We start from the raw sequence: 25,616 nt of genomic DNA, 5'->3' as shown, positions 1-25,616 counted from the left end.
GCACAAGTGTCCTGCCGCCACCAGCTCTACGCGCTCTCCCCATGCGCCAGGAGGGGGCGGGGCCATGCATGCACCCTCCCCCAACCCAGGGCACAATTAACCTGTCTGCCCGGGGCACCAGAATGGCTCAGTTTGGCCCTGGCAGACTCACACGAAAACAAAACCAAGAAGAAATCCTCTCAAAGCAAACAGTTTTCCCTCTCATTTGCTCAGGGAAAATGTAGAGGAAATCTATGCTCTTTAGGATCTGTTCAAGTGAAAAACTGATGTGTCATGAACTTCTAGGGCTATGTCTAGGCTACATGGCTCCGTTGATGAAGCCATGTAAAATAGTTTCTTTGACTGTGGCGAATAAGCAGGGATTTAAATAATCCCCGCTTCATTAAACTAAAAATGGCTGCCACGCTGTGCCGACAATCAGCTGATCCAGCACAGCACAGCGCGGCGCGGTCGACAAGGGAAGCCTTTGTCAACCGCTCCGGTAAACCTCATTTCACGAGGCACAGCCTAAGAGATAGACATAGTCTAGACATAGCCTAAGAGATGTAGGGTATGTCTACACTTGCACCCTAGTTCGAACTAGAGATGCAAATGTAGGCATTTGAAATAGGCAATGAAGCGCGTTACTCCCATCAACAGCTGTTTCGAAACGCGCTGGCGAAATCATGCTAATGAAGCACGGGATATTTAAATCCCCGCTTCATTGACTATTTCGAATGCCTACATTTGCATCCCTAGTTCGAAGTAGGGTGCAAACGTAGACATACCCGTAGTCTCTATCTTTGGAAGAATAAGGCTCGCGAGACTTCCAAACAAATAGTTTGATTCAAATGAAAACCTGAAACCACTTTGAGAGAAAACTGGGATATGTATGCAGGGCAACTTGTCCTTGTAACTAACAAACCAAAAACCCCACACCACACAGAAGGATGGAGCCATCAAATAGGGATGTGAAAGACTAGTCGACTAGTTGCTTTCTCCCCCTCCCCCAGGGGGGAGGAGAAACGGGTACTTCAAAGCAGCAGCATCTCTATCCCCTTCGCTGGCCCCCCCCCCCCAATAATGAAAATGGAACTTACTGAAAGACGGTCATCTTCTCGTCTTCTCCGACCTCGGAAAACATTCCTCCTTTGAAGACAAAAAAAGGGGGGGGGCGGGGGGGGGGGGGGGGGGAGAATCCTCAGCAAGCATATTAACCTAGCTCCTAATTGTATCTCCCATAATGGGGAAGCATGTACCTGAAAGGGGATTCCTAAGTAACTATTCTTCCTCCTATAGTTGATGCAAAAGTTTTAAAAAAAAGTTATAATAGTGCCTATTGATCAGACCCAAAAAACTCCTGTTCTCCATTCTTAGGGACCTTACATGGTTTCCCAGTGCATTAACTTGTTTTGCAAACTAAACCGATGTCATCTTCGTCAGCAAGCTGTTTAGAAGGAGTGGACTGCTGTACTGCTTTAGCATTCTTTAGCACAGAGAGCTTACAAGCTACTCAAGATGCTGTTCCCAGCAGCTGAGGAGACTGTGGGAGGACCAAGAGAATCCAAAGATGCACAATTATCAGCTCCACTTTTCCACAACACTGCATTGTGGCATAAATATTCATAGAGCTTCACCCTTTCAATGATGGTGCCCCCAATGTGGAGATAAACTGTCTGAGTGAGCAAGCATAAACACTCTTTGGACATTGTGTGTGTCAGCTTTGGGCTATTAACAAAACTTGGCAGTTTAGACAAGGCCCAGAATTCTAAGTGTGATATAGAACAGAGTTTCTACAGAAACATGTTTTTCTTTAATAAAAAAGTTTTAACTTACAATTATAGGACTGGAAGAAACCTCATGGCAGGGTCAAACACCATCCAGATCACTCCTGACAGATGTTTGTCTAATCCACTCTTAAATATCTCCAGTGAGGGAGATTCCACAACCTCCCAAGGTAATTTATTCCACTTTTTAATAGGGATGTAAAAGGTTAACTGGTAAGCTTCTAATGGTTGCGGCTTACTAGTTCTGGTTAATCAGCAGGGGCTGGAGTAGCTCACCACAAGCAGGCGACTGCTCCAGCCCCACAGGGCTCCTATCTGTGGTGGGCCCAGGCAGATTCTCCAGGAGCACTCTACAGAGCCTGCAGCAATGCTGCCTCCTCCGGAGCAGGGCCAGCAGCAGCAGCCCTTGCCAGCGGTGTGCCTGAGGAGGAAGCTTATTTAAGCTTTATGCTGCAGAGCCCACAGGGCATGTAATGGCTTAAAAAATAGCAGTTACATTGTTAAAGGCATTTTTACATCTCTAGTTCTTAACCAACCTGAGAGTTAGGAAGTTTTTCCTCATGTCCAACCCAAACTGCCTGATGAAATTCAAGTCCATTGCTTCTTTTCCTATCTTCAAAGGTTATGGGGAACAATTTTTCTCTCTCCTACTTGTAATACCCTTTTAGGTACTAGAAAACTGCTATCATCTCCCCTCTTAGTCTTTTCTTTTAGTAACTAAACAAACCCAATTCTTCTAGTCTTCCCTCATAGCTCATGTTCTCTACACCTTTAATCATTTTTCTCTGGACCTGCTCCACATCTTTCTTGAAATGCAGCACCAGGAACTCAACAAAATACTGTAACTGAAGCCTAATCACCATGGAGTAGAGCAGAATTACTTCATGCCTTGCTTCCAACACTCCTACTAATGCATCCCAGAGTGGTGTTGGCTTTTTTTTTTTTTTTTGCAACAGCATCACACTGTTGACTCGTTTACTTTGTGGTCCACCATGACCCCCAGATCCCTTTCTGGAGTACAGGCAGTCCCTGCGTTACGTACAAGATAGGGACTGTAGGTTTGTTCTTAAGTTGAATTTGTATGTAAGTCGGAAATGGTACATATTGTAGGGGAAACTCTAGCCAAACATTTCTCCAGAGCTCAGTTTTATTCTCCCACACCTCACTTCCCTCAGTCCTTTATTCTCAAGCTGAGGTGTCTGCTGAGAAAAGCCGCTCCGCGTCTCCCTAGTCTGCTGGGGGGAGGTGAGGGGGCGCTAGCTTGGCGTCTCCCTGGTCTGCTGGGGGGAAGCAGCTAGTGTGGGGTTGCCTCACCCCGTTTGTAAGTACGGATCCGAAGTAAGTCGGATCCATGTAACCCGGGGGCTGCCTGTACTCCTTCCTAGGCAGTCATTTTCCACATGTGCAACTGACTGTTCCTCCAAAACACTTGCAACCCCTCCCAGCTTAGTATCATCCACAAACTTTATAAAAAGTGTACTCGGACAATATCTAAATTACTGAATAGAACTGGACCCATAACTGACCCCACCGGGACCCCACTCATGTCACTGCAGCATGACTGAATCATTGATAACTGTTCCTAGAGAGTGGTTATCCAACCATTTATGTACCCATCTTCTAGGAGCTCCATGTAGGTTCTAGTTCCTTAGTTTATTAATGAGGAAGATTATCAAAACCCATACGTAAGGCTAGATATACCACATCTACAGCTTCCCTCTTTTCCACAAGGCTTGTTACCCTGTCAAAGAAAGTTACCAGGATGTTCTGACATGTTCTTTACACATCCATACTGATACTTATATTATCTTTAGAGGCTTGCAAATGGATTCATTAAATTTGCTCCATTATCTTTCCAGGTACAGAAGTTAAGAGGACTGGTCTGTAATTCCCTGGGTTATCCTGATTTCCTTTTTTATAAATGGGCACTATATTTGCCTTTTCCCAGGACTTCTGGAATCTCCCCCATCATCCAGACATTTAAAAAAATGATGGCTAATGACTCAGGTATCTCTTCAGTCAACTCCTTGATTAGTCTAGAATGCAGTTAAATCAAACACTAGTGCATGGGTGGGGAACCTATGGCCCAGGGACCACAGCCAACCCCTGGCTTGCCTGGATCTGGTCCCCAAGGCTCGGGGCTTCCCCAACATTGTCCAGATCCTGCATCCCCACCCCGACTCCTCCACCCCCATTCTGACCACAACCTCCCATCCCTAGCCCACTCCTACATGCTACCACCCTCCCAGACCCGCCCACCTCCAATCACCAGCCCACACCTGCACCCCCTCCAACCCAGACTGCACATCTCCGTTTGGCTCCTGCACACCCACCCACCCAACCCCAAGCCTACTAAACAGCAGCCCCCTTCCCACACCCCAAAGCCCTCATTTTTGGCCCCACACTAGAGCCTAGGGAGGCCCACAAAATCTATTAGCCCAGGATCAACCACGCTCTGGTTCACGAGGAGAATGTGGAGAAATGCTTTTCTGGTTCTCAGTCAGGGGCCCCAGTGACAGAGGTGTTCTCAGCGAGATGCTTTGTTTTGCTCCTCACTTTTGTGCAGCCCCACACTGATTTTTTCTGTGGGTCAGCACACCCCTCCCCTAGTAGCTAGAAGACATCTAAACTAGATAAGGATAAGGATTTAACTTGATCTTTCCCTATTGTAGCTTCTGAACCTACCATATTTTCACTGGCATTCACTATGTTTCATGTCCAACCACTAACAATCTTGGTGAAAGCTGAAAAAGTCAATAAGAACCTCTGCCATTTTCACATTGTGTTATTATTTTTCCCCTCCTCATTGATTAACGGGCCTACCCTGTCCTTTTGTCTTCCTCTTGCTTCTACAAGGACATCTCTAAATACTACTAATTGTATGAATTTTCTATCTTTAGAGTTTGTAAAAAAATGAATGCTAAGTCCAAATGTTTTTAACCTCACTTTAGAAAGTTCAAAATGCATTAGGCTCAATTTGCTTGTTCAATTGAATGTCAATTCCTCTCTAGACCATTCCACAGGTAACTGAACAGTTGTGTTCAAAACCTGAAGTTATATTGCTTTATAAAAATTCAACTGGAGCGGGCTTCACAATTGTTTCCCCAACACCATGGTACAGCATTTCTCACACCACACAATTCTTTCATTGTGAAGAAAGAATTTCATTGATGCAATCCATTACCTGCCCCTGCCACTGTTGTAGTCTCCATTCTGTTCCATCTGTGAGGTGGGGTAATCCTTTGGAGAACAGACTTGTTCCTGCTGTCCTGTAAGAGTACTGGTATGTCGTTCTATACCAAAATTCCTCAAGTTACTTCTGTTCAGTGGTCCATCCCCCATCGACACTGTACCAACCACAGCTGCGCCCTCTGAACAGTGTTCCGAACTACCTGATGATCGGAAATTAGGCTTCACACTGTATGAGATACAATAAGAGGTTGGCATTACCACAACATAAGGATCAATAAGCAGAGTTCACTCCCACACAAGCTAGAGCCCATTGGATAATATGGCATGAAGTAATTAAAAAACACCATAAATAAATGTTCCACCTCCATTATTAAAAACATTCCACGAGGGACCATGCACCCTTGCCTAACTTGAAGGTCCAAGGACAAAACGCTCCTTTGTTCAGCTCCCAAACCATATAACTAGGCATCCTCAAACCACCTCTTCTCAGTAATCCTGAGTGGTCTTCCAGAAGTCCCTACCTGACAGTAAAACAAGGTGACAGACAATAGAAAGCTCTGGAAAAGATCAAGAGTTAGGCAGTTAACACACTATCACTAACATACAAGTGAAATGGAGGGAGATGGACTGTGACTAGTCAAGAGCAGTGGTCTCCAGCCTCTTTACACCCAAGATCACTTTTTAAAATATAAGGGTGAGCCAAGATTTACCCCATCCCCAAGATCCCACCCCTTCCATGAGGCCCCACCCTCTGTTCCCCTCCTCTCCATCAGTTTCTGTCCCTAGCCCTTACTCACTCTCACTGGGCTGAGACATGAGGTGCGGACTCTAAGGTGGGAATGAGAGTGTGGGAAGAGGTGAGAGGTGCAAGCTCTGAGAGGGAATTTGGGTGCAGGAGGAAGTGGAGAAGGGGATGCTGGATCAGGAAGGGGGCTCCAGGCTGGAGAGTGTTGGGGTGCTGAGCCACAGGCTTGTGGATGTGAGGTGCAGGAGTTTGGGTTGGGGTATGTAAGGGGTACAGGGCAGGGAGGTTGGGAGTAGGATGGGCTTAGGACACAGATTTGCAGTGTGTAGATGGTGCAGGAGTATTGTGGCAGAAGACTGGGGATGTCGGAGGGCACGAGTTTGGGGATGAGAGGCTCAGGGCAGTGGGTTCTTGTGCATGATAGGCTCAGGTTTGGGATCTGTGCGCACGCGCATGCAAGAGTGTTATGATGCTGCAGCCAGATGGGGCTTGGCCACCAGGCTTCATTTTTAAATAAAATGTGTCAAACACAAAATGTTTCAGCATTGTCTATCTATGAGAGGGACAGGGAACCTGTTTTGAGTCAGGGGTCACTGACCCACAGAAAAGTCAGTGGGGCCACACAAGTGAGATGCAAACAAACAACCCCTCCAAAAACCCCTAAGCCTCACTAATGTGGCCCTGAGACACCTCCACTCCCCACAACAGCCAGCGTGCTTCCTGAGAAGTTGGAGCTGGTGCACAGTCCTGGTGCACAGTCCTGGGACTCCTACTCCTCCCTCCCTGCAGGAAAGCAGGAAGCACAGGGAAGGCAGTCCCCAGCAGTGCAACAGACCCAGCATTCGAGGAAGCACACTGGCTTTTACGGGAAGAGGGAAGAGCAGCCCATGCACTTCCTCAGACACCGAACCTGGTTCGCAGCTGTGCGACTTCCCCCCTCTCCGCAGGAAGCTGGCGCTACCTCCATTTTCACAGGAGGTAGCATCAGCATGGGCTCCTTCTTGTAGGTGGGGTGGGGAGGTGGAATGCCTCGCGATGGACTGGTCATACCCCCACAATCAACGGTGACCACAGGTCTCAAGCAACAAGAAGTACAGAAAAGGAGAATTGCCTATGCAAGGGCAAGAATAAAACAGACGCCCTAATTCCACCACATTCAAGTGTAACCAATTTGTTACTTCAGTGGCTACCTAATGATAGCTGTGCATATTATCCTCTGCAAAATACAAGCAGCAGATTCCAAATGAAGCATTTCAAGATAATACAAGAGCATCCAATTCACAACTGTGAAAGTAGAGCATGGAACCAGAAGTGAAAGACAGATTAATAATCTCATTCTTCCGTGTACACTATACTACAATTGCCAATGCCATTTTAAATGACAAATGACCATTTGGCCACTGTTTTCTCTGGGTACTTCCTACATAGACTGTTTGATCTAATGTGCAAAAAGGTGCCTCTTTGGTTCTATAATGCAGGAAGTATTCCAGGACAGTCATCCATCCTACATTTTAAATCACGGCAGCTGATGTGCTGAGAAACACATTTTTCTGATTATTCTGAAGCCCATCTTATCTTGCCAATGCCATTTTACAGTCCTAATATCTGCAACACAAGGAAGCGGATTAAGTCAGTCCATGACAACAATCTAGGAGTTTGTCAGAGTATGAACCTTTCACTGCTGCACACGTGGCCATATTGCAACAAACTAGGCCAAATGAAGTTACACAAATGTTGGTTTGCATACCTTAAAGACAAAACAGTCAATATTTAATATTAAACTAGGGATTACCTACATGGAGATAAATTAAGCTCAGTTTACAGGACAAAAAGCTATGAAGAGGAAGCAGCATGTAACCACCTCTCTGGAAAAAAAGTTTCCTGAAACTGTAGGGGTAAGAGCAGGGATATGGAACAGAGCTGGCATAGTATTTTTTACCTCCAACACAATTTATTAAATAATCTTCAGCCACCCAATATGTGGCTTTTCTCCACCAACAAAATAAGATTTCAAGTGACCATCCATTTAGGCTCAAGGATTTTATTTTTGTTAAAAAAATTTCAAAAATATAAAAAGAAAAGTTCATAACTCAATAATTCAACATTGGTTTGTCAGAATGATAAATTTAAATCCAGAAAGGAACCACTGTGATCATCTAATATGTGCTCCTGTGTAAATATTACATTCCATTACCTTCAAACGTAAAGATTCCCCTGCAACCCAAACACTGCCACATTGTAAGAATTCACAAAGCGGCCTAGAAAGTGAAAGCTGTTTACTGCCAAAACAGAAAAACATTGTATTAAGTGGTGTTAAATATAGATGGGGGGGGGAACCTTACATCTAATGCATCAGTGGATCTTAGCCCTTTCCAGATTGGAACCCCATATTATAATAAAAGAATTCTCCTGTAATCTATATTCCAGCAGATTTTACGGATCCATGCTGATGAAGCATATAAAGCAACACAAACTTAAAAAATATACCAAATTACCAAAGATGGCTGAGACTTTAAGGAACTCTTTGAACCCATCAGATTTAAACAAATATACAGAGCACCCTTTCCACACCCAGTAACTGTCCATCCCCAGATAACTACTGTCATCTGAAGAAGTGGGCTGTGCCCACGACAGCTCATAATACCGTCTACATGTTTTGTTAGTCTATAAAGTGCTACCAGACCATTTGCTTGCTGGTTTTTTTCCCCCAGTAAGGAACAGTCAAGGGAAATGGAAGAATCCCTGCTACTTGAGACATTTTCAATTAGACTAGTAGCCAGATGACATGAAATAAGTGCATTGGCAGGGAGCTTACTAGAGCACCTCATAAGATTTAGGATCAGGAATGGTCATGAAAAGCAGATTTGAGTTAAGTAATGTAAGTTTACCAGCTTGGAATCCATTCCAGGTAAAGGAACTCTAGATGTGTCATTCAGCCCTCAGATCTCATAATCTCACTGGTCATTGAGAAGGCCACACAATCTTAGTCTGGGCAGAATAACGAAAAGTAAAGGAGAAAAGGGCAAGAAGGTAAGTGAAAGAAAATGAAGGAAGCAGTAGAAAAGTGAGCAAGGAGATTGTGATGTAACAGATGCCCAGACTTTTGAATGTCAGACCTGTTCTCTCTGAGCGCGATACTTGATCATCATTGGGCCGACCCTCTAAGCATGCATCTCACTTCTCTTGCTAGCACTCCAGCAGATGGGATGTTTCTCAGAGGCTCGTGCTATCCTCCTTTAATATATTGAAATCCTAGAAACAGGCTTTAAAGTTGCTATGGCATAAGGAAAGCTTCATATTAAGCTAACATGATGATGTGAAGGCTACAGCGCATCCTAGACAAAACATGTGTTTGGAACCAAGTTTCACATGGTTCCAATGAACCATGTAATCAAAGTACTTCCAACTTTCTTCTACCTGGAAAAAAAGGTAGGAGCTCAAAAATTATATTCCCTCTACTGAAAAGGCATTTTACAGTAGAGACTCATTTAAAAGTCATAACCCTTTAAAACTCTCACTGCTCTGGCAGGAGATTCTCTTCTAGAGACTGCACCATACAATAGAATTCCTACAATAATGCAGGAGCTACCTAGGAATAAGCATATGTTAGCTTCTTGCCACCAGTAGATATGGAGCTCTTAACTAAAGCCATAACATTATTGGGTACCGTTTCTGGACAACCTTGGACTCAGTAAGTCATCTCATTTCATAAGAGGAATAGTTTACACTATGCTCTGCTGGGCTTCAGGACAGAGCTCTGTCTAAAGAGCTATAAGATGGGGCTCCATGGTGAAGTTGAGGAACCTCTGAAGATTAAAATGAGAAGTTCTACATAAGAAGATGTGTCTTTCAACTATATGGAAAGAGGAGACCACTTGCCTTTTTTAGATATCCCTCTCCTCTTCAACAGCTACATAACTAACTTTTATAGCTGCTAAGTCAGAGAAAACATTTTGAAGAAAGATTGAAAAAAACTGAGTTTGTTTAGTCTGGAGAAAAAAGACTCAGGGAGCGGACATAAGTTTTCTACAAGGAGGAGGCTGGAAAATTTCTCATTATCCTCACAGGACAGGACAAGAAGCCATGTGCTTAAATAATAATATAAAATTTATAATATGTGGAGATATACCTATCTCATGGAACTGGAAGGGACCTTGAGAGGTCATGGAGTCCAGTCACCTGTCCTCATAGCAGGACCAAGTACCATGCCTGACAGATTTGCCCCAGATCCCTAAATGGCACCCTCAACGACTGAACTCACAACCCTGGGTTTAGCAGGCCAATGCTCAAACCACTGAGCTGTCCCTCCCTCCCTTCCAGGAGGTGTAGGCTGGACATCAGGAAAACTTCTGAACTTTCAGGGTAGCTAAGCACTGGAACAGACAGACTAGGGAGGACATGGAATCTCCCTCATTGGAAGTTTTTAAGGACAGAAGAGACTTACATATGTCGGAGTGGTTTAGCTATTATGCAGTGCTGCACTGAGTTCAAGGGACTAAATTAGATGGACTCTTGTGGTCCACTCCTGTTCCACACTTGCATGATTCCATGTGATTGTACAGTACTGATGCCAAATATACATAAATCTTCACTGCAAAAAATCACGGGGAGTCTTGCCCCAAGAGGACATGAAAGGGTTGCTTTGACTGCTAGCCTACACTGGAGGCTGAGTCAAGACTGCTGGTAAGAGCACAGATTGAATGGTAAAAATGATGTTGATAATTTTCATCAGGTAAATTAGGAAGTGGGTATACTGCCCACCTAGAAGCTTTTTGCCCTTATTGTACACACCAGCTGGGCTAAACAACTGTCAAAGACTAGGTCAACAAACACAAGGAGTCCTATAAAGAGTCTCATTTAAGTTTTTGTAACTAACAGGTACTACTTTAAAATTGCTCAATGGCAGTTGTGCAGGAACAACTGGGGGCAGGATCTCCCCCATTAGAAACAATTTTCTTTATAAATTAAGCTGCCTTGTTTGTTCCAAATGCAGCAATAAACACTTCACTCTTTTTGAAGGCCCAATTTCAAAGTCCATCCTCTGCTGAGCACGTCAATTTATGACCATGAACTTTAGCTTCATTACCAAATGTTTACAGCACAAGCAGTTGTCAAGTGAAGCCTCAAACATAAAAGCGATTACTGTGGTAATCAGTCTGCTTGCTGCACTCAGTAGGGAAGCCTGCAAATAAAAGTTTCCACCCACACAAGGCGAGAGTACTATAGTCTTTTGTAATCATAGCGCACTGCTCCAATGACACACAAGGCTTTTCCTCCTCTGCAAATAGAAGTGTTTGAGCTCACTTTCTAAAATTCTATCAAGAGACTGACGCGTAAATGAATCAGTGTAATAAATTGAGCATCCAGCAATTTTATCTAATAAGAGCTTGAATCTCTAAAGTCCTATAAGATAAGTGGCTTTACATATGATGTTAGTCTCACTACAGAAGCTGAGTGTCTTGTGAGAGTTTCTGATTAGGAAATAACGGCAACCATGAGTTAGAAACCGGTGCTTCTAAGAGGATGCTATCTTTGTTTCAGCCTTAAACATGTGCCTCAATGTGAACACCTTTGACGCTTTCAAATGAGTCCTTATTGTTACTGTATGGCCTCATGGAACGCTGGCAGGGATTTTATGTTCAATTTATAAAAAGAATCCCACTTAGATTTTGCAAACAAAGAGAAGAGTGATTTAGATCAACTACATGACATAATGGTGATGGTAATAAGCTTTCCTTGACGACACCATGGAAACTGCAATTTCTAAAAGCATAGACAGCTTCCTGATTTTTTTCTTACCGGTTTCTATGGAATGGACGACCTATGCTCATGGAAGCAGCATTTGTCTTATACGATCCTGGTGAATTAAAGCCATTCACGAATCCACCATTAGGAAAGGGAGCCTGCAATGCAGAGACAAGTATATTAAAACTGTCAAGATAAAAAGAAAAACCTGTTTACAGTCGTTTGACCCTTTTTTGCACTACTGACATTAACTTAACTTGCTGCTTTATCCAGAATGTTTTACACCTCAACCCTGTGCCATCACATTCCACTTATTACAACTGTTATATTATACTCCATCAAAAACAATTATCCTAGGTCCATAGCCTATAAAGCCACAACAATTTCATGATTTTTCTGTCCAGGGAGCACCAAGAAAATTATTCCCCACGTCCCCCGTTTTCCCTGGGATAAAACTCAGTTTACAATGGAGGCTGCCGAGATTTAACTGAAGCCGGAGTAGGATAGGGTGCCTGTTAGGGGCATATCTTATTGGGTCAGGACCGTTGCCAAATGAAGCCAAGGGAGAATAACCAACACTACATGGAAGAGATGACCACACACGTCTAATGCAAGATAGCAAAAGGTCAGCACAGGCCAATTTGTTACCTAAGCTTTAAGAGTATATTTTTGGGACACTATTCCCAATGTACTCCCATCCATCTCGATAACAAGACCCCTCCCATCATATGAAACATGGCACCAATTACTTACCAGTGGTGTTTCAAAGTAAGGTGCAGGGTTTGGAGACCAAGTCTGAGGCACAATACTGTAAATAGAGTACTGCTGAGGACTATATACAGGCTGCATAAACAGTGGTGAGGCAAACTGTGCTTGTGTTTGAACTGGCTGAGTATACACACTGGAATCCACGACCCGGTAACCATTTTTAGCAAAAAATGTGTTGATGGCTTTTATCCTCGCCTACAAGAGACCAAACCAAGTTATGTGTGCCACACTGAAGGAGAGAACAAGGAACAACAAGAGGGTTTTTTTTCTTATCTAGATAATAGAAATAAGAATAAGGAAAAACTAGGTTAACTGCTGACTATGAGCATAAACCTTTTGAGACAAGATACTGTAAAAATGGATAACCAACACTGCAACATAGTGTAGTAAAATGAAGGGCGGGTGTCTTAAGTCAATGGATCACTCAAGGCATTGAGCTTTGCGCTACATTCTGTGGAAATAACTGCCCTATAATCTGAGTGTAACTCAGAAATTAAGCAAATTCAGTGCTGTGAAAGACTCCAGACTGACAACTACATAACTCAAGTCTTCACATGATAGCTACTGTACAAGCAGCAGCAAATAGGACAAGCTTCACTCACCCTGCACAGCCATGTTGTCTAAATCTCATTCTAAAGGAGCAAGCAATACAAAATTAATAGATTTAAAATCTTTAATCCCTCTGCTGAGTTTTACTAACAAGATTGCCAATTTGGAAGCTGAAAATACTATATTATATATGCACTGCATCTCCATTGGAAACTGCACTTGGAAATCACCACCAGATGCTAGACAGTAACTTTTCATGCACAAACACACACCACTCTCACATTGGCTCAAGCTCGTGTCCTGTAGAGAAGAGGTTTTGCAACATAAAACACATATTTAATAAGTTTACTGTGCTGGCTAAAGAAAGACACACACGATTTTAAAACCTCCCCATACTCACATTTAACAAAGAGTCTTACCATTATTGGCTTGCCCTGAAAGGTTTTTACTTCTTCCCTTAAGTATTTAAATGCCTGTGTACATAAAAAGCACATTTAATTTAAAAGATCACTTTGATAGAACTACACATCCCCCTACACTTTGATAGAACTTCAAAGGCAGTCTTTAGAAACTGACTAATCTTCATAGCTAGGTCTGCATTCAAATTACCTTATATCATGATAAGTTTGATAATTTTATCAAAAGGAAAAGCCATCGTTATTTTAGACCATCAACAGTTTGCAATACTTCATGCAGTCCAAGCTGCAATATATGTTAGTACAAAGTTTCTGAAACAGTGGTACAAGTACCCTTAGGGGTACTTAAGGGAAGTACAGGGGGTAATGTCAACAACTGAAATTTGGAGAAAACTGAATTTGTTGTAAGTTTTACGATGTTTTATTATTTTTGTATCTTTTACACCCAAAAATGTCAGCGCCTGCCCGGCTACGGTTAACTTGTTTAAACAAATGTGTTGCAATGGTAGAAAAAATTGTGTGTGTCAAAACTGTCGTGGGGGGTACCATGCATTTTTTTAAAAGTGATAGAAATGTAGCCGTGTTAGTCTGGTGTAGCTGAAACAAAAAACAGGACTATGTAGCATTTTAAAGACTAACAAGATGGTTTATTAGGTGATGCGCTTTCGTGGGCCAGACCCACTTCCTCAGATCAAATAGTGGAAGAAAATTGTTACAACCATATATACCAAAGGATACAATTAAAAAAAAAAAATGAACACATGAAAAGGACAAATCAAATTTCAGAACAAAAGAGGGATGGGGGAAGGAGGTAAATGTGTGAGCCAATGATATTAGAGGTGATAATTAGGGAAGCTATCTTTGTAATGGGTAAGATAATTAGAGTCTTTATTCAAACTTAAGTGTAAAATGTCAAATTTTAGCATGAATGACAGTTCAGAGGAATCTCTTTCAAGTGTATTCTTAAAAGGCCTTTGAAGCAGGATGCAGTAATCAAGTCGTTGAGACTATGTCCTTTCTGGTTGAAATGGCAAGAAACTGTTTTTTCTTTGGGATCCTGTCTAATATCTGTTTTGAGAGCACTGATCCTTTGGCGAAGCGTCTGAGACGTTTGTCCAATGTACATAGCAGACGGACACTTTCGGCACATGATGGCATACATTATATTTCTGGGTGTGCAGGAATATGTGCTCTTCATCTTATAACTCACTTGGTTAGGTCCAATAATGTTATCAGCAGAGTGAATATGTGGACAAAGCTGGCAAGAGAAGGTACCAGGGTTGGTATTAGTGTGGTATGTCCTGTGGTTGTTGGTAAGAATCATCTTGAGGTTAGGTGGTTGTCTATAGGAGACTATGGATCTGTCTCCCAGAGCCTCTTGGAGTCTAGTATCCTGTTCCAGTATAGGCTGTAGTTTATTGATAATGTGTTGGACAGGTTTAAGTTGGGAGCTGTAGGTGATGACAAGTGGTGTTATTGTTGGTTTTCCTGGGTCCGTCTTGAAGTAGATGGTTTCTAGGTATTCATCTGGCTCTTTCAAATTTGCTTTATTTCATTTCTCCGGGTGGGTAGTTGACATTTATAAATGCTTGGTAGAGATCCTGAAGTTTCTGGTCTCTGTCAGTGGGATTAGAGCAGATGCGGTTGTATCGAAGGGCTTGGCTATAGATGATGGATCGTATGGTGTGTTCTGGATGGGAGCTGGAAGCGTGTAGGTAACTGTATGAGTCAGTGGGTTTTCTGTAGAGAGTGGTGTCTAATTTTCCATTGCTGACACCATTTCCTGGACACCACAGTACAAATCAGACAGGATCACAAAGAAAAACAGTCTCTTGCCATTTCAACCAGAAAGGACATTGTCTCAACGTGATTACCTGCATCCTGCTTCAAAGGCCTTTTAAGAATACACTTGAAAGAGAATCCTCTGAACTTTTGTTCATGTTAAAATTTGACACTTTACACTTAAGTTTGAATAAAGACTCTAATTATCTTACCCATTACAAAGATAGCTTCCCCAATTATCACCTCTAATATCATTAGCTCACAGACATTTACCTCCCCCCCGCCATATACCACTTCTGTTCTGAAATTTGATTTGTCCTTTTCATGTGTGCTCATTTTTTTAAATTGTATCCTTTGGTATATATGGTTGTGACTATTTTCTTCCACTATTTGATCTGAGGAAGTGGGTCTGGCCCACGAAAGCTCATCACCTAATAAACCATCTTGTTAGTCTTTAAAGTGCTGCATAGTCCTGTTTTTTGTTTCATTTTTTAAAAGGGGTTACTTTATAAAAAAGGTTGAGAAACACTGTGTTAGTACATATGCCATCCTGCTTTCCTCCATCTTTCTTAAATCCTAACAAAGAAATGACTATATCATGTTTCTATCAAAGAGGAATTATTTCCTCTCTGTTGCAAGGGTTACATTGCCAGCAGTTTAAAACAGCAAGAGAAAGTGCATGCCTTGAATGTGCCCCTGCAACTGCATGTCAGTATTTGCATTTGACATTGAGAAACCACACCAGAGAGAGATTTTGTACCAAGTCAGACTATCTTCACTGCAAGACACCTATTGTTCCCTACGGCAGGGAAAAACACAAAAAACAGTGCCCATCAAGTTATTTACAGGGATACTTCATCTGCCTTGTTTGAAATTATTATTTAAGATGCCCACTTCTTGGCTTGCTCAATTAAAAAAAAATAAAAAAAAAATCCAGTTTCATTTTCTTGTCCAGTCAATTTCTATAAAGTTTGGCTTCCAGATTCTTATGCAGTAACACAAAACCACAAGGCTTAGTTGTTAGGACTGTAGCAGGATGTACACTAGAGGAGATGTTCTAAACGAAAAAAAAAATTGATGAATCTATTGCTCTTAAGCCTTCTATAAAAGACCCAGCTGGATCTAGGTATGTGAAAGTGTAATTGTGTACACAATCATTGATTAACCTTCATGGTTACATGCAGACTCCTGGTACATGCTTAAAAGCTGGCTCCCAGCACGTACTGACTCCTGGGAAGCTGCTCTCTACCCTCTCTCCACTGTAACAGAGGCAGCAAGGCAAGGGGGGCAGGCAGAAGCCAGTTTGTGTGGTGAGCCATCTTTTAAATCGCCTAACATTCCTAGTTCTAGACATTTGTTCCAACAGTACAATTTTTAAAACTACAGGAATTAATGCAGTTCCATGTACAGTAAAACTCCATTGGTCCGGCATTCAATGCTCCGGCACTCCTGATGGTCCGGCACCATCGGGAACCCGGAAGTGCTTGGTCAGCCGGACCATTGGAGCTGCTCTGCACCCGGCTTCCCCGATTCAGCCACTGCTGAAACTAACAAGCAGCTGAATTGGGGACACCAGGACAGAGCAGCTCGGGTAGGTCCCATAGCACCACACCTCGGCGCTGCGGGACCGACCCGGCAGCACCCCAGCTGCTCTGTCCCAGGCGTCCCTAAGAGCAGCTGGGGTGCTGCCAGCTTGGTCTCGCAGCAACGAGGGGTGGTGCTACCGGACCAACCCAGCAGCACCCCAGCTGCTCTGCCGCAGGCATCCCAATTCAGCCGCTGCTCAAACTGACCAGCAGCGGCTGAATCGGGGACGCCTGGGGCAGAGCCCGACTATCGGAAGGGGGGGGGGGGCTATGAAGGGTCTGGGGTGGCATCCCCCACAACTGCCCCCTTCCGATAGTCCGGCATATCGGATAATCCAGCACCCCCTGGGTCCTAAAGGTGCCTGATTATCAGAAGTTTACTGTACATTGTTTCCCCCTTTTAGCCAGCTCTAGTTTGAACTAGGGATGTTAATTTTTGATTAATCAATTAATCGAGCAGACAATAGAATTGCCATCAACTACTCGATCAGTCAATAAGGGGTGGAACAGAACATTCGCCATCCCGACTGCACCTCTGCCTCTTAAATGTAGTAAGACCTGCCCATGGCTCTTACTACATACACTTCAAAGGCAGAGGCGGAGCGGGTACTCAAGCAGTTCCCACTCACCTTGGGTTCTGCCTCCCTTTGAATATGGAGCAGGAGTTGCTACATCCCAAAGGGAGAGGCACAGCAGTTGGACCAGCATGGGGGGAGGGGGGGGAGACTGCTTCAGTCCCCACTTGTGCCGTTTCCCTCTGCACCTCTAGTACCCCTGTCCCCCATCAAGACTGTGATGGGCGAACCGGATTTTGAACTGGCTCCCCACCACCAGCACTGGCTCCTGCTCCCCTCCTTGTTGCCCCTCTGACCAGTCAGCCAGTCAACTCACTACTGCACTACCGAATAAGCATATGCTTATCGGGTAGTCGACCAGTCACTTACATCCCTAGTTTAAACGAAGCCAGCATTTCAAATATAGAGCTCTACATCCAGTATCCAAGATTTCCATTAACCAAATGCCATTATTTTGTTGTCAAGGGTAGCAAGAAAGACCAAACAGAAGCAGCAAACATGGGAAGAGGCAAACCGTAGAAATGCAGTCCAACAACAACAGTCATCACTAAGCACATGGATTTCTCTATCAGTTAAAATGAATTCAACTTTGTAAATAAACTTTTAGCTCTCCAGGCAATAGGTGCTGCATACATCAATCAAGTCAGTTATGTCTCCCTCGTGACACACATTTTACCAGGCACTATGTGTGCAGCTCTCAGTAACAAATCAAGTCCAATTAAAGGAAAGAGATTAGCTTCAAATTAAATGGAGTCTTACCTGTTGTGCATCAGTATCTGACTGGAATGTAATGTACCAGTTGTTATTGTGAGCAAACTCACAGCTTATTACTCTGGGACAGTTTTCACTTTTAAACAGTGCCTTCACCTCCTGAAGAAAGAGGAAACCTGTTAGTTATGGGGACCCAGCCCTATCATTGCAAATCAACTCTAAGATTTAACACCCTCTCCCCATCGGGGAAGGTTTTCCTTCTATGACTCTTCTGCATATAGAAAGCTCATCTTGTAGCCACGAATACGTCCAATCTCCAAGCAAGGGCACACCACTTATGTTGTTCAGCTAGACCTGTACCAGTCTAGTAATGAGACATTTCAAACTTTAATATGTGGATATATTCCTCCAGATTTAACAGGAGAATGTGGGTGTGTGCGCTAATTCATATTCTCCCAAACAACATTTTCATTTCCAAACCCTGAGATCCTCACTCACACAATTCTGAACTGTGCTTCTTTAGCAGAAACAAAAATACAGGACTATGTAGCACTTTAAAGACTAACAAGATGGTTTATTAGGTGATGAGCTTTTGTGGGAAGCTCACCCCCTAATAAACCATCTTGTTAGTCTACATAGTCCTGTTTTTTGTTTCAGCTAGACTAGACTAACACGGCTACATCTCTATTACTATTCTTTAGCAGAAAGCATCCTTGTAAGAGATACCACCCCTCCCAGGGACTGAACGCACTGTAGGCTTGCCAGCCTGGGTAGGAAGACAACTGGAAGCAAGCAGGTCTTACATGGCAGAGCACAGCAGTTTTAGGTGCTGCATAACAAAATTTAGCTTTCTTCAATAGATGACATGCATATAAGTACATTTGTCAAGAAACGAATGAAAATGAGATGCCCAAAAATCACTTGAGAAAGTTTAACTACTTGAGATTTCTACTGAGTGGACAAACACATCTGTGCTCAGGAAAGTCTTTAGGATTTATGGGGCCTTACATAGTACTATTATACTGGTGCCCCTATACCCAACAGCAGCCTGGGGAATGATTTGTTGAGAGAGTTTATAATGTTAAGCAATACACTAACAGTATTCTAAAGCAAACTTTAAAACTAAGGTCCTGTTGATTAACATACTAAATTCAGAAACTGACAGTATATACCTGGGGTTGGCAAATGCCTGTTAAATGGCTTCATTACCACGTGAATGGCTTTCACAGGTTCTATGTTCTGCTACAAGAACAGGGTTTTCCCACTTCAAGTAGATCCTCTCTGAAGGAAGCAGAGCCACAGAAAAGGGATAGGAAGAGGTGGGTGGGAGGACACTAGGACCTAGTCATGCCCTAAATTTTCAGGTTCCCTCCACAGCTGTATATGGGTACGGATGACACTGTGCTGTTCTTTAAGCGAATGACATGAGTCTTGCACTCATAAGCTACTCAGATTAAAAAGACATTCCTTCACCTCTCAAAAAGTGGGCATTTTTGGTGAGGGAACAATGGGATAAACAAAGATTCCAGCATTAAGCTACCAAGGAAGCATTAGGAGTTACTGCCTTCAAACTGCATGCAATTTTCCTTGTTCACTAAGCTTACCTTGAATAGTCCCTTAGAATGTGTGTTAACTATTTATACTAAATCATCTTTTCAATCTTGCATTTAGCTGTGATGCTCCGAGTACTTATCCCTGAGCTGAAGATGAGCTTTGTGTGGCTCCTCTCTCACCAACAGTAGTTGATCAAATAAGAGATTACCTCAACCACCTTGGTTTCAAGTTAGCCAAGTTACCTTGACAGAGGTCCTTCTGAAGCAAGATTCTTAACCTTGACAGAGGTCCTTCTGAAGCAAGATTCTTAACTTCAACAAGAGCAACAGTTACGCAAGAAGTTGCTGGCGTCAAAATGGGTTTCAGCTTTTAAGAGGAGCAACAGACTTCAGAAATTTACAAGGCAAAAAATCTTAAGTGCCACTATATAAATGTCTCGTATTACACAGCTCTAAAATCTTTTTAAAAAAAATAACTAACAGCTCTGTCAGCCAAATATCAACAGGCATTTTATTATGCTCTATCATCATGAGCTTGACTCAAACTGGGTCACAATGAATAGGAAAATTTGTATTAATGTTTTTATCTGCCAAAATAACCCTCAGACTTAATGCAAAGTGCTTGCTGTGAAAATTTTTGCCTGAAATCTGTGTTATCCCCTCAACTGACTTCAGTTTTGTATCCAAAAGGAAACCCATTCAACCGCCCTTCCAGAAAGCCTAGGTGGCTCCACAGTCTTCAGTGGAAGATAAAACGTTTTATAGAACAAAGAGCATTTTACTGTGTTGTCATCCTTTTTCATTATGTTGATATCAATGGAATGAGATATGGCCTTTGGTTTCCCATCACTTCAAGAAAGAAAAAACTGTAAGTTGTTTTACAGAAGACCACTCAGTTGAATTAAATCTTATCCACAACTTAAGTTGCCCATCAGCTTTTTAAAAAAGCACATCACTCTTTCTGTTGCAGCTTGAAAGCCACATTTTCAAGTCCCAATATACTTACTGCAAAGGATGGGATTTTTTTTTTTTACCTCTATAGGCGTTGTTTCAGGGATCTCACGAAGAATAATAATGCATCGTTTATGGTTTGGTCTTACTTTCTCCCCTCTCTCATCTACTTGTACCATAGGGGAAGCTAAAATTAAGATAAAATTGGATATTAGCGTAACTCTCTGCAATATGCACACAACTGACAGCAGCAAGATTCAAACAGATGTGTGTTTGGATATATTGTAGACATTAAGGATCTCCTTCAGTTAGTATTTAATTTTTCACTAGTCACTCCACACACTATAGCTGTCAATGTGTACTCAACTATACGATTAACCAATAACCCTTGGCTTATTGGTTAGTCCTGTAAACTACACACACTTCTGCCCCCTTGCTGCCTCTGTATCAAGGGGAGTGGGGGGGGGAGGAGGGTTGGCAGGAGCCGGTGCCCATGAGGAACCAGTTTTTAAGCCAGCTTCCCACAAGCACCAGATCCTATGGAGCTGTCTGCCATCTGCTCTCCTACCCCAATCCCCGCACTGCTGCCTCTAAGAGAGAGGAAGCAGTGAGGGGTAGGGGCAGGCAAGAGCCAGTACAGACGAGAAGCTGGCTTTCAAGCCAACTCCCCATGCATATCAGCTCCCATGGAGCTGCCTCTGAAATGAGCTTTGAATGTGAGAAGAGACATGACTGTTTTATTGTCTACACAGACTGTCAGAGATCCTGACATTTGTTTAGTTACCTGTAGAGATTACAGACAAAACCAATTGTGACAGAGCTCAATCTTAAAAGGTGAGGCACAAGGGTTTCTGAAAAAAAATTGTAACCGTATTTGGTAATTAAGAGTTTAAGCTTTTACCAAGAATAGTATTTTCTCCCCAACAGCCACTGCACTTTTATTTTTATCCTAGGTGCTTGTCTCCACTCATATTATGTAGTTCAGAAACTAACAGCAATAAGAACAAATTTTTACTTCTCATACAGTAAACAGGCCTACTGGCAGAAAAAAGTATGTACTGGACTACATACAGGCATACCAGGATGTATGCTCAATACTGACAGCAGAAGTCATACAAAATTAGCTATATCTTAAAACAATGAACTGTGACTAGAAAAAAAAAGTAATGCAGCTTTTTTTTTTTTTTTTAATTATCCTTGCACCTGGGTAGATACATTATTTGTGTAACTGAGTGATGAGTTCTTCAATTATCTGGAGTCATGAATTTTTTTTAAACACATGCACTAAAGGTCATATACATATACTTCTAATATTCAAAGACACTAAGCACTTCCTTGCTTCCCAGATTAATTGTGAGTTGTGGGAGGTTGGCATCAAACATGCATCAGGAGTTGATCTTCTTGAATTTCCCATTTAAATCTTAAGGAAAGAATTCCAGAGGATTTTATACCATTTCTTTCTTTGGCCAATAAGAGTCAGATGTTTACATTGTGTGTGAGAGAAATCTTAAATATAGGCATGTCTTCACACCTGAGCAGGTGGGGAAGGCAGACTTGCTGTTCTGGGAGTAACGTTTTTGCTTTTAGTTAACAAAACTCAGTCCTCCTGAGAGCCGTATCTTAAGACAAAATTGAGGAAGTTCACTTAATACAAAATATAGGAGACCGAGCTAACTACTCTTATATGGATTTGCTTTGGATAGCTAGGTTTCCTTCAAAAAGAATCAATTGCAACCCAATTTTTCCACAAATGAAATCAGTAGCTATAGGCCTGAGATTAGTCCCACACAAACAATAATACAACTGCGTTTCTTTAAAACAGAGCTCCTTGTATAAGAGCTTTTAGCGAACATTTCTTCTACCAAGCTAAAAGAAAGTTTTAAATAACAAGTGACGTACATCTCAATACTTCAAGAATAAGGTCAATATTGGTGGTCAGCTTCTTAATTCCTTCTATGTTGGCAATTGTCCATATTGGAACAAACTGATCACTGTCCATTTGAGACATCAAGTAAAGATCCTTAGATAGATTCTCACTAGAAGTGAAAAAAAATACACGTTTTAGGCAAAGTCTTAGTTTTAGGGAAAAAAAGCTTAGTGATAGAACAACTAGACGTTTAAGATTCAAAAAACAAAGTAACTGCCATTCTAATCAACCTGCACATGCTTCCACCAGTTTTCACACTTGAGAATAAATACAAACGAAACTCAATCAAGGCAATGAAAATAAAGTGATAGGGCAGTTGAACAGTGTCTAAGGCTAAACTGCTGTTATATCATCCTGCCTGTACAACATGGAGCTACTTACCAGTATGCTATTAAGTTGCCTTTACCCCCTCAACTTGCAAAATACAGAAAAATAATCTTTACTGAAAAAGATAGCATTGCAGATTGAGGCTCTATAGGAGATGGCTACAGAGCTTCTTTGCCCTTGCAGTGTTTCAGAGGTCCCATTCAATACCAACAGAATTACTGTGGCACATCCACATAGCACCCCTTACAGGTCTTTCTGGGCCACTGTGTTTGTTCTCCAACCTCTCCCTTAGCTTCCAACACTGTTGGAAGTAGTAGTGGTTGGGTAGTTTCCACAAAGGAGCTGCAGCAAGTGTGCATGTTCATATGGAGTTAGCAGGCCCAACTGAATTGGTTCAGCTCCAACACTTCTGGCTTCTTTCCCAAAATGAGGGAGAAAAGACAAACTGCAGCAGAACTGAAGTACCTCATTTTAGGCACTACAAATGACCAATACAACCAATGCTTGTAGACATTGTGTGAACATGGAAGGCTATACATGCTTTGTAAGCTGAGTACATTCCTATCAGTGTTTTCTGTTAACATGCCTTCCACAGAATGCAAACTCTTCTTCCCAAGTCTGCTTTTCCTTCAGACTGTGGGCCAGAATCCAACTCGGCATAACCACGTTGATTAGTGGAGCTGACCAGAAAGTTGTACCCACTTGCACTTAGACCCTCAGTTACTCAAAGGACTAAATCCTAAAAGAAGGAAACCACCACCCTCCCACCAAGCCATTAATTCCATAACCATCTTTAGAGAGAGAATAGTATTCTTCCCTAGCTTCCAGCTCCACAGAAGCGTTTCACTTGATTTATCTTGGTCTTTGAGTTAGCCAAGAACAGTAGGAAATCAAGACCTGAAACTTTAACCTATGGCTTCAAGGCAGTACCTGCATCTTTCATACTAAAACTTCTCCTGCAGATATATACTCATACCCCACATCCAACTGACCCAAGGAGGCTGCCCTGAAATCTCAACAAAATGCCACTTTCCATGGAGCTAAATACATTACTTAGGCACTGCCAACTACCGCAGCAGCAAGTGAAATCCGTATTTGACCTCTGATATTCTGGCCTAAAATCCCCTTTCACAAGGGAGAAAGACCCAGAGCATAGGACATATGTAACCAAAACATGGGGTCATTTAGTTGCAACTTTCACAAAGCATTCATAATAGATGCTGAATTAATTCTTCATATGATACCGTGAGAAGCAGAATTCAAGTTGTTTCTTCAAACATTCTTTCAGGTCTTCTGTAGATACGTCAGAGCTGCTTTCACCTGAAAGAAGCATTCAATTATTCCCCACTAGATCCCAAGCATGTGTAACCAAGAACATAATTTAAATGTGAATTTTAATTGTGCAAAAAGCAAGAAAAATCAATATCCTCCAGTACAACATGAAAATAATGGAAGTCTGAGAAATACAACTCTCCAACTGTTTTATTGTTTTGACCAATTTGACAGTGTCTTTTTGCCCATCTGGACCCCCTTCCACTGACAAGAGAAGCCTTCAAGAGAGGACAACTTTTAATTTTAAAATACTCTGAAGACCAATGTTCAAAAAAGGACTTGAAAACCGAGGACCACATTTTTAGAGCTTCGTGCACAAAGGTACATAAATATAAGTTACCACTGTGATATAAACAACTGAACCCTAGTTAAATCCTGTGTGTTAAGGAATACTGCCTGCACATAAAAATATATTAATTGCTCAAACAATTGTGCATATACAATTGAATTTCTATGATTGTAGCTCAAATGTTAAAAGGCTTCAAGACATGGATCAGACAAATCTCTACACATTGTTGTTTCAGCACGAGGGGGACATGAACATGCTGGATTTCACTAGAAAAATCCAAATATGTTTTACACAAAGACCTTCCCCCCCCTCCCCCATCATAAGAGCAATTGATAATCTTAACTCAATTAGTGAAAATGCAGGGTGAAAGTGGGGCTATTTATATATATTTTTAGCAGACTCTCTCCCCTCATCAGAGCCTGTTGCATTTAACAAACACCATAACACACAAGCCTTCCCACAGCAGGTTACTGGGGAGGCGTACATTAACTTTGCTGTTTTGGTGACCAGAACACTAGATTCATTCAATCTTGAAGAAGAGGGCACTAAGCTAGGGGGAAGAGGTAGATAGGTTGGAGGGCAGGGATAGGGTCCACAGCAACCTAGATAAATTAGAAGATTGGGCCAAAAGAAATCTGATGAGGTTCAACAAGGACAAGTGAAGAGTCCTGCACTTGGGACAGAAGAATCCCAAGCACTGTTACAGGCTGAGGATTGACTGGCTAAGTAGCACTTCCAAAGAAAAGAACCTGGGGATTACAGTGGATGAAAAGCTAGATATGAGTAAACAGTGTGCCCTTATAGCCAAGAAGGCTAATGGCATATGGAGGAGCATTGCCAGCGGATCTAGAGAAGTGATTATTCCCCTTTATTTGGCACAGGTGAGGCCACATCTGGAGTACTGCGTCCAGTTCTGGGCCCCCTCTACAGAAAGGATGTGGATGCATTGGAGGGGGTCCAGTGGAGGGCGACCAACATCATTAGGGGGCTGGAGCATGTGATCTATGAGAAGTTGAGGGATTTGGACTTATTTAGTCTGCAGAAGAGTGAGGGGGGATTTGGTAGCAGCCTTCAACTTCTTGAAGGGAGGTTCCAATGAGGATGGAGATAGGCTCTTCTCAGTAGTGAGGGGTGGCAGAACAAGGAGCAATGGTTTCGCGTTACAATGAGGTCTGGGTTGGATATTAGGAAAAACTATTTCACTAGGAGGGTGGTGAAGCACTGGAATGGGTGACCCAGGGAAATGCTGGAATCTCCGTCCCTAGAGATTTTTAAGTCTCGGCCTGACAAAGCCCTGGCTGGGTTGATTTAGCTGGGATTGGGTCCTGCTTTGGGTAGGGGGCTGGACTCGATGACCTCCTGAAGTCTCTTCCAGCACTAGGATTCTATGATTCAGAATATA

The 25,616-nt window shown here is 42.5% G+C and overlaps 1 protein-coding gene across 2 annotated transcripts in view; it reads right to left on the bottom strand.

Annotated features, from left to right (window-relative positions):
* The window catches only part of LARP4 (La ribonucleoprotein 4), a 50,434-nt gene that overhangs the window by 7,778 nt on the left and 17,040 nt on the right, over positions 1 to 25,616 (bottom strand). For both annotated transcript variants that reach the window (XM_089774785.1, XM_089774786.1), the window contains exons 4-12: positions 23,838 to 23,913; positions 22,239 to 22,375; positions 20,423 to 20,526; positions 17,884 to 17,994; positions 13,185 to 13,238; positions 12,202 to 12,411; positions 11,503 to 11,606; positions 4,951 to 5,184; positions 1,080 to 1,128 (exon numbers count right to left, since the gene is read on the bottom strand). In XM_089774785.1, the coding sequence (XP_089630911.1) occupies positions 1,080 to 1,128; positions 4,951 to 5,184; positions 11,503 to 11,606; positions 12,202 to 12,411; positions 13,185 to 13,238; positions 17,884 to 17,994; positions 20,423 to 20,526; positions 22,239 to 22,375; positions 23,838 to 23,913 (1,079 nt within the window). The remainder of the gene's footprint in view (positions 1 to 1,079; positions 1,129 to 4,950; positions 5,185 to 11,502; positions 11,607 to 12,201; positions 12,412 to 13,184; positions 13,239 to 17,883; positions 17,995 to 20,422; positions 20,527 to 22,238; positions 22,376 to 23,837; positions 23,914 to 25,616) is intronic.

Source organism: Pelodiscus sinensis, chromosome 31, assembly GCF_052426305.1.
Source record: "Pelodiscus sinensis isolate ZL-2025 chromosome 31, ASM5242630v1, whole genome shotgun sequence".
Lineage (NCBI taxonomy): Eukaryota > Metazoa > Chordata > Testudines > Trionychidae > Pelodiscus > Pelodiscus sinensis.
This window is presented reverse-complemented; position numbering and strand designations above follow the sequence as displayed.